Source organism: Plasmodium reichenowi, chromosome 11, assembly GCF_001601855.1.
Source record: "Plasmodium reichenowi strain SY57 chromosome 11, whole genome shotgun sequence".
Classification (NCBI taxonomy): Eukaryota; Apicomplexa; class Aconoidasida; order Haemosporida; family Plasmodiidae; genus Plasmodium; species Plasmodium reichenowi.
The window spans coordinates 1,316,400-1,328,899 of record NC_033656.1 but is presented as its reverse complement, the minus strand read 5'-3'; the positions used below and the strand labels follow the sequence as shown (position 1 = coordinate 1,328,899).

Sequence of the window (12,500 nt, the reverse complement as noted above, 5' to 3'; positions counted from 1 at the left end):
GAATTCTTACACAGGTAAGGTTTATAGATAATAGCATATGAAAGGAAAAATAGGAAAGAAAAATTTAACATTATTAGAGTTTGCATAGTTATGTCACAAAAATGGAGAAAATAGAAAAAATACAAAATATTGCACAATCACAAAAAGGAACAAATATATATATATATATATATATGTATGTAAATATTTTTGAGTATAAAAATTATTTATAGACACAAAAGAACAAATTAGAAAACCATTCGTAATACACAATGTGAACATAAGAAAAAAAAACTACAGACATATATATATATATATATATATATATATATATTTATTTATTTATTCATTTATATATGATGTACATTAAAATTTCCAAAATAGTCCATTTTTATAATTTACAATTATAGGAGAACTATATCTTAAAATAAGACTACTCTTGTGAGCTATTTTGGGGTAACAACCTTTTACATACTTAAAGTTATGTATTTATATGACTAACATATTTTTGAAATGTTTTTTTTAATGTACATACCAAAAAGAAAGAAGAAAAAAAATAATTAAAAATAAAAAAATATAATATATACAACTCATTAAGATTACCATATGTCATTTTTTTAATGGAATTAACTATTATTTATATAATCCAATAAAGCCTTTTCTTTTTACATAAATACCTTAAAATGATAATTTTAAAAAGAATGGAATAATGTATACTAATTATGATTTTTTTCTTTTTTTTTTTCCCTATTTAAAGAATATTCTTTTTATAAATATAATACACGTTTTAAAAACATTTATAACAAAAATTTATAAAATATAAATAAAAATTTAATGTCAACGAAACTTTAAAATATATATATATATCCATATTATCACCAAAAAAAAAAAAAAAATACTTAAAAAAAATAAGATATACATAAAATATGTATGTATATATTTATATATATGGATAAATTATTTACATTCTTAGAATTCTTTATAATATTCTATATAATAAAAAGGGACGGCATATGATAAATTGAATAGTATGACTGAACCATTATCAAAAGACATGGAGTCATAATTATTATAATAATTATATATTTCTTTATCGAATGTATTAATAAAATGATTAAAAGAAGAATTTTCATAATTATATGTTTTACCTTTATGCAAAGCCACAATAATTAGTCTGTAATTACAATTATGTTTATCATTAAAATTGTTATTATTTTTATTATTATTATTATTATTATTGTCGTGATAGTGATCATGATTATTATTTTTAATGTGGGTATCATAAAAATGTGAAGCATCTTTTATATATTTAAAAAAGATAGCATAATTTTTTATATTTGGACAATTTTGTTCAAAAAACTTTTTGTTACAATCAAATCCATGAGAGTCACTAAAAATTTTATCCATCAAATTAAAATTAGATATAAAAAAATATAGATTCCTTTGATCAAATTGATAATTATTTTTTTTCATATATGGAATAATATTTTTTATATTAATTTTTTTATCAATTAATGATAGGAAATTATCCATAAAATATTTGGTACATGTTTTTAATATCCTCTTTTCATTTAAATAATATTTACAATGGTTATAATTATTTTCTTCCATAAATAGACGTTTTATTAAATTGGTTTCATAATTATTATTAATATATAAACAGCTTGTCGAGTTTTCATATATTTTATAAGTATCTTGAAATTTACTTTTGATATGTCTATAAAATTTATAACAATCAAATGCATAAAAGAGTAAGTTATTATATGCATATGGAAAAATATTACTATAGTCCTTTTCTAAAAATAAAGAAACCTTATGTGTCTGTCTTTTCTGTTCTATATTATATATATTAAACATAATGAAATTATGAGTTCTTGTATTGTCTTCATAAAATAATGATGTAAAAAATTTGTTAAATAAATATAATCTATTGGATTTGCTAATAACTGAATCTTCTATATCTTCATAATTTAAATTCTTTAAATCGAAATTCAAACTTGTATATAATTCCTTTTCAACATTATCATAATTATTATATGAATTACTATTATTTGGAAAATCAATAGTCATATTTTTCTGATAACTATTATAATAATTATCTGACATATGATTATCATTATTATTATTATTATTATTATTATAATTATTTGATGATGTCTTATCATTATTATAAATAATATCTGATGGAGGCTTGTCAGTACTAAGTATATTATTATTATTACTATTATTATTCAACATGGAATTATTTTTTTTATTATGATTATTATTTGAAGAAATATCATCCATGTTGAACTTTTTAGTAGAACCATTATTATAATCATTATCATAATTTGTTTTATTTATAACATTGTTATGATTACTATATTTATTTTCATCAAAGTTTTTTTTCTTCAAAATATTAGAATCCTTCCTATTGATATACTGTTTATTATATAACTCATCTTCTTCTATACTATTTGTACTATTGTCCATACTTTTATAATTTTCTTTCTCATTATATTTTAATAATTTTTTCCTTTCTTCTTCCAAGTTTTTTATTTTCTTTGCATTTTCATCTAAATGTCTTTTGTTTAGAAATATGGATTCGCTTAATATATTTTCGTCTTCTGCAGATTTTATATTTCTTGTTAAATAATTTGGATTGTAATATTCATCTTCATGTTTTCTTTCTTTTTCTTTAACTTTATTTTTTTCTATCTCTTTAACCATGTATCCTTCCTTTTCTCTTTCTTCTTCTTTCCTTTGTTGTTGTTCTTTCTTTATTTCGTTTTCTTTTTTTATTTCGTGTTCTTTTTTTATTTCGTGTTCTTTCTTTTTTTCGTTGTCTTTTTTTATTTCGTGTTCTTTCTTTTTTTCGTTGTCTTTTTTTATTTCGTGTTCTTTCTTTTTTTCGTTGTCTTTTTTCTTTTCGTAATCTTTCTTCTTTTCGTTATCTTTCTTCTTTTCGTTGCCTTTCTTCTTTTCTTTTTCTTTCTCATTTTCTTTTTCTTTCTCATTTTCTTTGTCCCTTTTCTTTTCTTTTAACTTTTCGTTTTTTCCTTCTTTTCTTTCCTTTTCTTTCCTTTCTTCTTTTTTCTCCCTTTCCCTCTTTACCTCCTTTTCATCTTTTTCCATCTTTTCTTTCTCTTCATTTTTCTTTTTTTTGGACAATTTATATTTTACATCCTTCAAATCATTTTGTATATTCATCATAACATCCATTATTTTATTGAGGACATCACCATTTTTTTCTTTTCTTAAAATTTCATAATGTTCATCATATAAATCATATAACATTTGAAGATTATCACTATTGATGCTTTTATTACTATCATTAGATGTTCGTATAATATTCTCTTTATTACTAGTTTTAATATGAGGATTAGTCATATTACCAATTTTTACATTTCCTTTCATATTATTACCTTGTGTTATATTACCTTCTGTAACATTAGCACTTTTTATATGTCCCTTGATGGTGTTATATTTTCTGATATTATTATCGGTCTCATCATATTTTCTGTTCACGTAATTAGCATCAGAATATTCTAATTCATAATGTGGGCTATCTTTATATACACTACAATTCATACGACAATTTTCATAGTCGGTATAAAATTTTTTTAAAGGTAAACTTTTTATGTGTTCATTATTAACAGCAAGTTTATTTTTACTTGCATAATCATCAACCCAATCATCATTACAATCATCATTAATATTATTATTATTATTATTTTTTCTCATTTTATCATAAGAAAAATTTGTATGATCATCCTTTACAGGATATGGTGATATCATATCCCCCTTCCTATTATTACAAAAACCAAAATTTGTATTCTTTTCTTTGTTCATTAAGTAATAATTTCCTGCATTATTATCATAATGATTTTGTTCAATCATATTGTTGTATGTCTGATTATCATATTTTTTGTGAACAAATTTATTATCTTCATAATATATTATATTATTATTTTTTACGAAATACTCTGGAACGTCAAACTTGTCCTGATAATCATTATTATTAGGCACACATTTATAATTGTTATTAATATTATTATTATAATTGTTATTAATATTATTATTATTAATATTATTATTATTAATATTATTATTATAATTATTATTATTATTATTATTATTATTATTATTATTATTATAGATTTCTTTTTCATTTTTATCATAAACGTCATTTTGTTGTATTTGAACAAATTCTTGCTCATTACAAATGTGTTTTTCATTTTCTTTCATATTTCCATTTTGAATCACATATATATCATTTTTAAAAGTTAAATTTGGTTCATAATTTTTAGCTATATCCATATTATTTTGTCCTCTATTATTAAAAAAATTCTTATCTAATGTCTTCATATTATTTCTAAAATTTGATGAAACAATTTCTTCCTTAGCATAATATGTAGAATAATGTTTTTGATAATTTTCATCAACATAATTGTTTTTATAAAAATTATACTTTTCAGTTTCTTGTTCACTATAATTATTCTTATCTTCATGATGAAATTCAATATTATTTAAAATATGCGCATTTATACCTAAGACATTATGTTTACTATTTTGTTTATTCATATTATTTATATTATTCATATTATTCATACGGTTTATATTATTTATATTATTCATATGGTTTATATTATTCATATCATTCATATTATTCATATCATTCATATTATTCATATTGTTCATATTATTCATACTATTCATATTATTCATATGGTTTATATTATTCATATCATTCATATTATTCATATTGTTCATATTATTCATACTATTCATATTATTCATACTATTCATATCATTTCTTAAATAATTTTGAGATCTTTGTTTACCCATATTGTTATCGTTTATATAATTTTTTTCCTTTTCTTTTTCTTTTTGTTCATTAATATCATAAAAAGCATTCATCACATTCTTATCATGTTTATTATTATTAAATATATTGTTATCAAAATTATTATTCACATAAGTAATGGATTCCTTTCTATGTATTTCTTTAGATGAATCAGTTGGATATTTACCAAAAGCTATTATCCCATTATCATATGCTAATGGTTCATTAACCTGAATAAAATTTTTTTCTACTTCATTTTTATACATAGGAAACATTGTTATATTTTTATGGAAGTTATTTTGATTTTTATCTATATTCAGCATATTATTATCATTATTGTCATTCTTATTATCCTTACAATTTATGTAATTCATATTATTATTATATTGTTGTTGAGCAGATTTATTTAAAACATCATTTGGTATATACATAAGTTTATTAATATTATTATTATTATTATTATTATTAAAATGTTTGTTCGTACAATTTTCCTTATAGTCATTATTTTGATCATTCCTATTCATATATGTATTATCATAATCTTTATATATTATTCGTGATATATTATTATCATCATCATCTTGAACCATGTTAATGTTATGATTTGTCTGGATATTTCTATAAGCTGAATTTTGTTTAGGCGTTTTATCAATCTCATCTCCTCCATTTTGTTTATTACTATTATTGTTATTATTGTTATTATTGTTATTATTATTATTATTATTATTATTATTATTGTTATTATTATTATTGTTATTATTATTATTTTTATTATTGTTATTATTATTATTATTATTATTATTATCATGATTATAATATGTTTGAAAATGATTCCCCATATTACTCTTCTCATTATAAGATTTATTCTTATCATCAGAATAATCAAAGGTTTGATAACAATTTTGAAAATTTGGTGATACATTTTGTTGTTCATTCGTAGAATTGTGAATTATTAAAGAATTATTTCTTAAATTATTATTTTCCTCAATCACATGTTTATCTTTACTAGACATAAAAGATGAATTATACTTTGAGTTTATTTTAACTTCCATTGGTATATTATATTCCTCTATCAAATTTTTTTTTTGTTTTACCGTATGATCTTTATTTTCTTCCTTTCTGAATATAAGAGAATCTGTTTTTAAAACGTGTTCATTTCGCTCAAATGCTTTTTCGCTTCTTTCAAAAGAATAATTAGTACTGCATGTTTCTAAAATATCGCTAGCTATTTCGCTGGTTGAGTTCTTTCGAACAATTTTTCTATCTCGTGTACCTTTACAATTATTATGAATATTACTATTAACAACATTATTATTATTGTTGTTATTATTATCATTTTTATTATCATTATTATTTTTATGATTGTTCATATGGTTATACCCTTCCAATATGTTGTTAGAAAACCCTTTTTTATCATCTTCATTGTTGTCATTTTTGTTGTCATGATTTTTTTTTTTATTATCCTCTAAGTAACTATTTATACTTTTATTTTGTTGTTTGACTATCATTTTTGCGTCAGAATTTATAATTTCATTTCTCTCAAAATGATTCTTATTTGTTATATCACTTTTTATTATTTTCTCTTTATGTGATAATATTCCATGCACAGAATTATTGACAATGTTTTGATTAAAAATATAATTATTGTTTGAATGATATTCATTGTATTCATTGAAGTATGGTATATCGTTATTCATATTAGAAGACATTATTAAATTTTTAACCTCATTTAAAGGTATTGTTTTTGAATTATGCATATTTTTATAATTATTTTCGAATGAAATATCATCATTTATCATGTCATCGTTTATTATATCATTATTTATTATATCATCTTTTATATTTTCTTCTTTTATATTTTCTTCTTTTATATTTTCTTCTTTTATATTTTCTTCTTTTATATTTTCTTCTTTTATATTTTCATCTTTTATATTTTCATCTTTTATATTTTCATCTTTTATATTTTCCTCTTTTATATTTTCCTCTTTTATCGTGTTATTTTTTATAATTTCATCTTTTTCCTTTAATATTAAAGCATCATCCTTAAAAACAAAATTTTTTATTGAATTGTCACAATTTTCGTTCATAGAATAATTGTTTAAGTTATCAAAAAAAAAAACAGAGGAATTATTATGAACACCAAAACTGAACATTTCAGCCATACTATTCATATTACTATATTTTATTTCATTTTGATAAGATGAATAATTAAATTCTTCTTTACTTTCATTATTATGTTTATTATCAAACGAATAATTATACAAATTGTCATTTAAATTATTTCTTACATTTGTAGGAGATATATTCGAAGATGATATGTTCAGACTGTGTGTATTATTTTTTGATAAAGAAAATATATTATTATCATAAAGATTTGAAATATTCTTTTTATCAAAAAGAATATTATACTCTTTATTATAAGAATTATTATCCTCTTCATTATTATACACTTCATTATTATCCACTTCATTATTATACACTTCATTATTATCCACTTCATTATTATACACTTCATTATTATACTTTTCATTATTATCCTTTTCATTATTATCCTCTTCATTATTATCCTTTTCATTATTATCCCCTTCATTATTATCCTCTTCATTATTATCCTCTTCATTATTATCCTCTTCATTATTATCCACTTCATTATTATCCTCTTCATTATTATCCACTTCATTAATATCATTATATTTTTTATTATTTATACCTTTATGTGACTGATCATATGATAAACCACTCATTTTATTCTCTATCTTATTCATGTTTATATTTGTTAGAACAAGAGTATTATTTGTAGTAAATTTTTTTTTTTTTTCATTATTAGAAAAACAATTAAAATCTTTTGAAGATGTATCTTCATTAATATTGTTCTTCATCGTATTTTCCTCTTCATTTTTTCTTATTCGATGTTCTATATATTTACTAATATTTATTATATCATTATTTTCATTATACATATGATTACAAGGGGATACATTCATACTACTTAAATTTTCATTTGACATATTTTTATTGAAACTTTGATATTCATTTTTAACAGAACAATTTATGTTTTCTCTTATATCACGACTATTATCATTTTTTATGCTATTATCATATGATGACATATCTGTTTTTATGAACTGTTGTTTTTCTTTTATCAAATTTGTTTCTTGCATATCAAGTGAATTTTTATTTTGAAATATATCCATATTTGTTTTATTTGTGGTATTATATTTATTGGATATGTTTAATATATCATTATGTGTATTTTTTATATTATTATTTATTTGTGGTATATTGAAAGCATTTGAAAATGTTGTAAATAGATTTTCATCATTTTTGTTATAATTACTTAAATGTTCTTTATATGTAAAACATTTAAAAAACGTATCTTCATCATTCGACTTATTTTTTGAAAAAATATTTATGATATCTGTTTTGTTATAGCTTTTTGATTTATTATTATTATTATTATTATTATTTATAAATATATCACTTTTATTTGATATATTATTAGAAGTATATTTATTTATATTATCAATATTCGATGTATTTGCTTTCCGATTTTTTATATTGGAATAATCTTTTTGAAGACTCATTGTATTTTTTAATAATATATTTTTATCAAATTGTAAAGACTTATTCTTTAATTCGTTTATATTATTAATATTATTTTCGTCACCTTCTAAATTATCCTTACAAGTATTTATTATATTTTTACTTTCATAATTTAATGTATTTTCTTCTTTTAAATGATCTATTTCGTTTATTTTAAAGTTTTTATTATGAATTACATTACATTTGTTATTATTAATCGGTTTGTTTTTTTTAGAATCTTGACTTTTATTTATTTTCATATTATCTTGACTATTCATTTTTAAGTGATAGTCTTTTTTTATTTTCACATCATTATAATTATTATTATCTATAATAATATTGTTATCTTTATGGTATAACTTTATTATATCTTCTTTGGTTTGATATTCTTCATATTGTTCTGTTTTACTATTTTCCATATTTCTGTCTTGGATTATTTCATTATTTTTTTCTAACACTGAGTCGTTACAACTATATGAAATTTTGAAGAGATTTTCTGCATTATTTTCAGATAGCATATTATTATTATTATATATTTCCTTGTTATAATCATTTTGAAATAGATCCTTCTCCTCTTGATTAATATTATTATTATTATTATTATCAAAAATATGATTAGTTGTATAGTTACTATGTTGAAGTAATTCATTCGATGTAGCAAAAATACTATCATCTAATATTACATCATCAAGAAATTTTTCCTCATAATTATTTTTCGTATATATATCCATAATACTACTATTTAGACTTTCTAATTTATTTAAACTAAGATCATTCAATAAAGATATAGAATCGATTTTTTTATAAATTTCTTTAATTTTTTTTTTATTTATAATATCATCATTTGTATTTATAAAATTGTTGCAAGTTGTATTTTGCGTGTTATTTTCAATATTATTATTTTTTATATTTATTTGATCGTTTGTATAACTTTTCTCTAAGTGTTGATGATTCATATTACTTTCTTCATTCTTTACAACATTTTCTTTAATATAATTTTTGAAAATGTTATTATCAAAATCGATATTGGAGATGATGTTTTTATTTTTCGTTATTTTTTTAAAACCATTTGACATGTTCAAATTGTTATTATTTTTCATATAAGATAAATTCAATTGATGATTCATATTATTTATATTATCATTTGGATTATATACATATTGGCTAGTATTATATATATTACTATTATGTTTATTATTATTACTACCATTATTCTTAGTTACATTGATATTATTTAACGCTTCATTATTCGACAGGTTATTCATATTTTCTTGTTTCTTAATCGAATATAAATAATCTGATAAATTACTAACATTTTGTCCAATTCCTTTATTATTTTTTAATATATGCGAACAATTAAGGTTATCATTATTAGCATCCTCTTTTCCAGAATTAATTTTTTGATTTTTAAAATGATTTGATTCCATGTTTATAGAATGCTGTTCTATACTATTTTTCATGTAATTATCATTTACCATATCCATCGTCTTTACATATTTTTTATTTCCTACAAATTGTGTTACCATTTCATCTTTTACACATTTAGAGCTTCCATTAAAAGAGCATAAAGAATTAAATTCATTATTATCATTCATTTCAGAATCATGTAAATTTGATATATTAGAAAACTTACTAATATTTATATCTTCATCTATCACATCCTTATATTCATTCATATTATTTTTATGACTATTGATCCCTATATTGTTAGAGTTATTTTTTTCACTTAACGAATAGAAACTATATGCATTTTTTAAACTACCTGATGATAGAATAGACATATCTAAATTTATTTGATTTAATGTTTTGTCTTCACTATTAGAATAATTCATATTTAAGGGATAGCTAATTTTTTTATTAATATTTGATATGGAAGCAAAATTATTACTATTACTATTAATATTACTATTAATATTATTATTATTATTATTATTACCATTTTTATTTGTTTTATCAACAAATATATGTCTCTCATTATATGGATTTATATTTCTAGAATAATTTTTATCATTCTGATCATTTCTATTATCTTTATGCATAACATTAATATCATTATTCCTTTTTATCATAATATTATCATCATGTATAAAATAATCTTTTATAATATCTTTTAAATAGTTCTGATTATTCACACGATTATCATGAAAAAGATCTTCACTTCTGTAATCATTATTATTTAAATGTACGTTATTCTTTTTAAATTCTAAATTATCATTATTATCACTATCACACTTTAATAAAAGATTTATATTCTTTTCTATTTTTTTTAAAGAATGTTCCTTAGCAACATTTTTTAAAAATTCAATTTCCTTATTATAACCATTACTATTAGTACTATTATTATATGTATCATCATTTTTTGTATATTCATTTTCTAATGTTTCTTTTATATTTAATTTTTTATTTATATCATATTCTTTTAACATATTCATGTCTTCAATTTTTGTATTATATTCTCTTAAAATATTTATGTCTTCTTCTATATATGTATTACAATTTTCTGTCTTTTCGTTACTACTTTTTTCATCCTTATCATAATTTATTATTGTTTTAAGTTTAGATAAGCTATCACTTATATTATTATATAAACCAACCTTCGCACTTCTAGTTTCGCTCCTTGAAATGTCATTTGTAGATATCCTTCTACTATCATTGGGGTATACATTCTTATTCTTCATAATATCGTGTGTACTAAATATATGATGATTTCCATCTTACAAAAAAAAAAAAAAAAAAAAAAAAAATATATATATATATATATATATATAAAATAATAAATCAATCAATGGGTAAATATCATATATATATATATATATATATATATGTATGTATATACTTTAGGTTCTTTTTACAAAGATGTAAAACACAAATTTCATATATGAACACAACATATATACTCATTACCATCATTTCTTTCTTCCAGAATATTTTTCATGTTGGAATTGTTGAATGATTTATTTTTCCATTTCTCATTTATATTTAATATACGATTTGATACAATTTCATATGTTGTATCTAGAACATCGTGAAATTCACTATCAACCATATTTTTTCTTTTAACACCAGTTAAATTTTAAAACAAAATAATAATAATAATAATAATAATAATATAATAGTTAGCACATTTATACTAAGATTGATACCTGTTAATATTTCAAATGTAGATAAACCAAATTCGTATATATCACATATAAATACATTAACAAACTTAAAAAGATAAAATGTAAAAAAAAAAAAAAAAAAAAAAAAAAAATTTTTTTTAGTATTCAATAAATACTTTTAAAAATTTATTTATTTTTCACAAAAAATTTAACTTAAAAAATTAAATTATACATTATATTGTTGCTACTATTTAAAGATACTAAAAAATTATATATTAATAATATTATATATATATATATATATATATATATATATAGATAGATAGATATTTATAAGGATTTCTTTTATGATATAACATATAAATACATATAAAGAAAAAAAAGATTTACAAAAAAAAACATATGCTTTTTATATATTCAAATTGTAACACTGGTGGTGAGGTTATGATTGATCCTCACAACACATTATTTTTACAAAAAAAAAAAAAAAAAAAAAAAAAAATATTCGTCTTCTTTACATTTTTTTTTTCAAAATATAAAAAATAAAATAAATAAATGAATATATATATATATAATAAGTGTACGAAAAAAAAAGTGTTAACATGAATATTATATCAATTTATAATATTTATATATAATTAGTGTGTATTGTGTACTTCATATATTAACACATATTAATAAAAAATATATATATATTATATATATTTCTAATTTAAAAAAAAAAAAAATAATTTATTAATCATTTTTTCTCATGTATAAGGTATGTTTCTTTTTCTTTTTCTTTTTTTTTTTCTTATATTTTGTTACATTTAAAAAAAAAATATTATATTCTTTTTTTTTTTATGAAAATATATAATATTATTCTTTTTATATGTAAAAAAGAATATTATTTATATTTAAGAGACTTAATACTTTTTTAAGGTTTTATGAGAAAAAGAGATTATATGAATTTTTTTTTTTTTTTTTTTTTTTTTTTTTTTTTTTTTGATACGCATGCTAAAAATATTTATAAT

General features: G+C 19.3%; 2 protein-coding genes across 2 annotated transcripts in view; both read right to left on the bottom strand.

Annotated features, from left to right (window-relative positions):
- Positions 1 to 71, bottom strand: part of PRSY57_1134500 (hypothetical protein) — a gene marked incomplete at both ends in the record, with an annotated part of 1,806 nt that extends 1,735 nt beyond the window's left edge. The window contains one exon of the mRNA XM_012908308.2: positions 1 to 71. This exon is cut by the window's left edge and continues 1,735 nt beyond it. Coding sequence (XP_012763762.2) covers positions 1 to 71 — 71 coding nt within the window.
- Positions 72 to 948: 877 nt separating this feature from the next.
- On the bottom strand, positions 949 to 11,432 carry PRSY57_1134400 (hypothetical protein; the record flags this gene model as incomplete). Its single annotated transcript, XM_020114981.1, has 2 exons — positions 949 to 11,099; positions 11,291 to 11,432. The coding sequence occupies 2 exons, from the start codon at positions 11,430 to 11,432 to the stop codon at positions 949 to 951; spliced, it is 10,293 nt and encodes a 3,430-aa protein (XP_019970350.1).
- Positions 11,433 to 12,500: the final 1,068 nt, after the last annotated feature.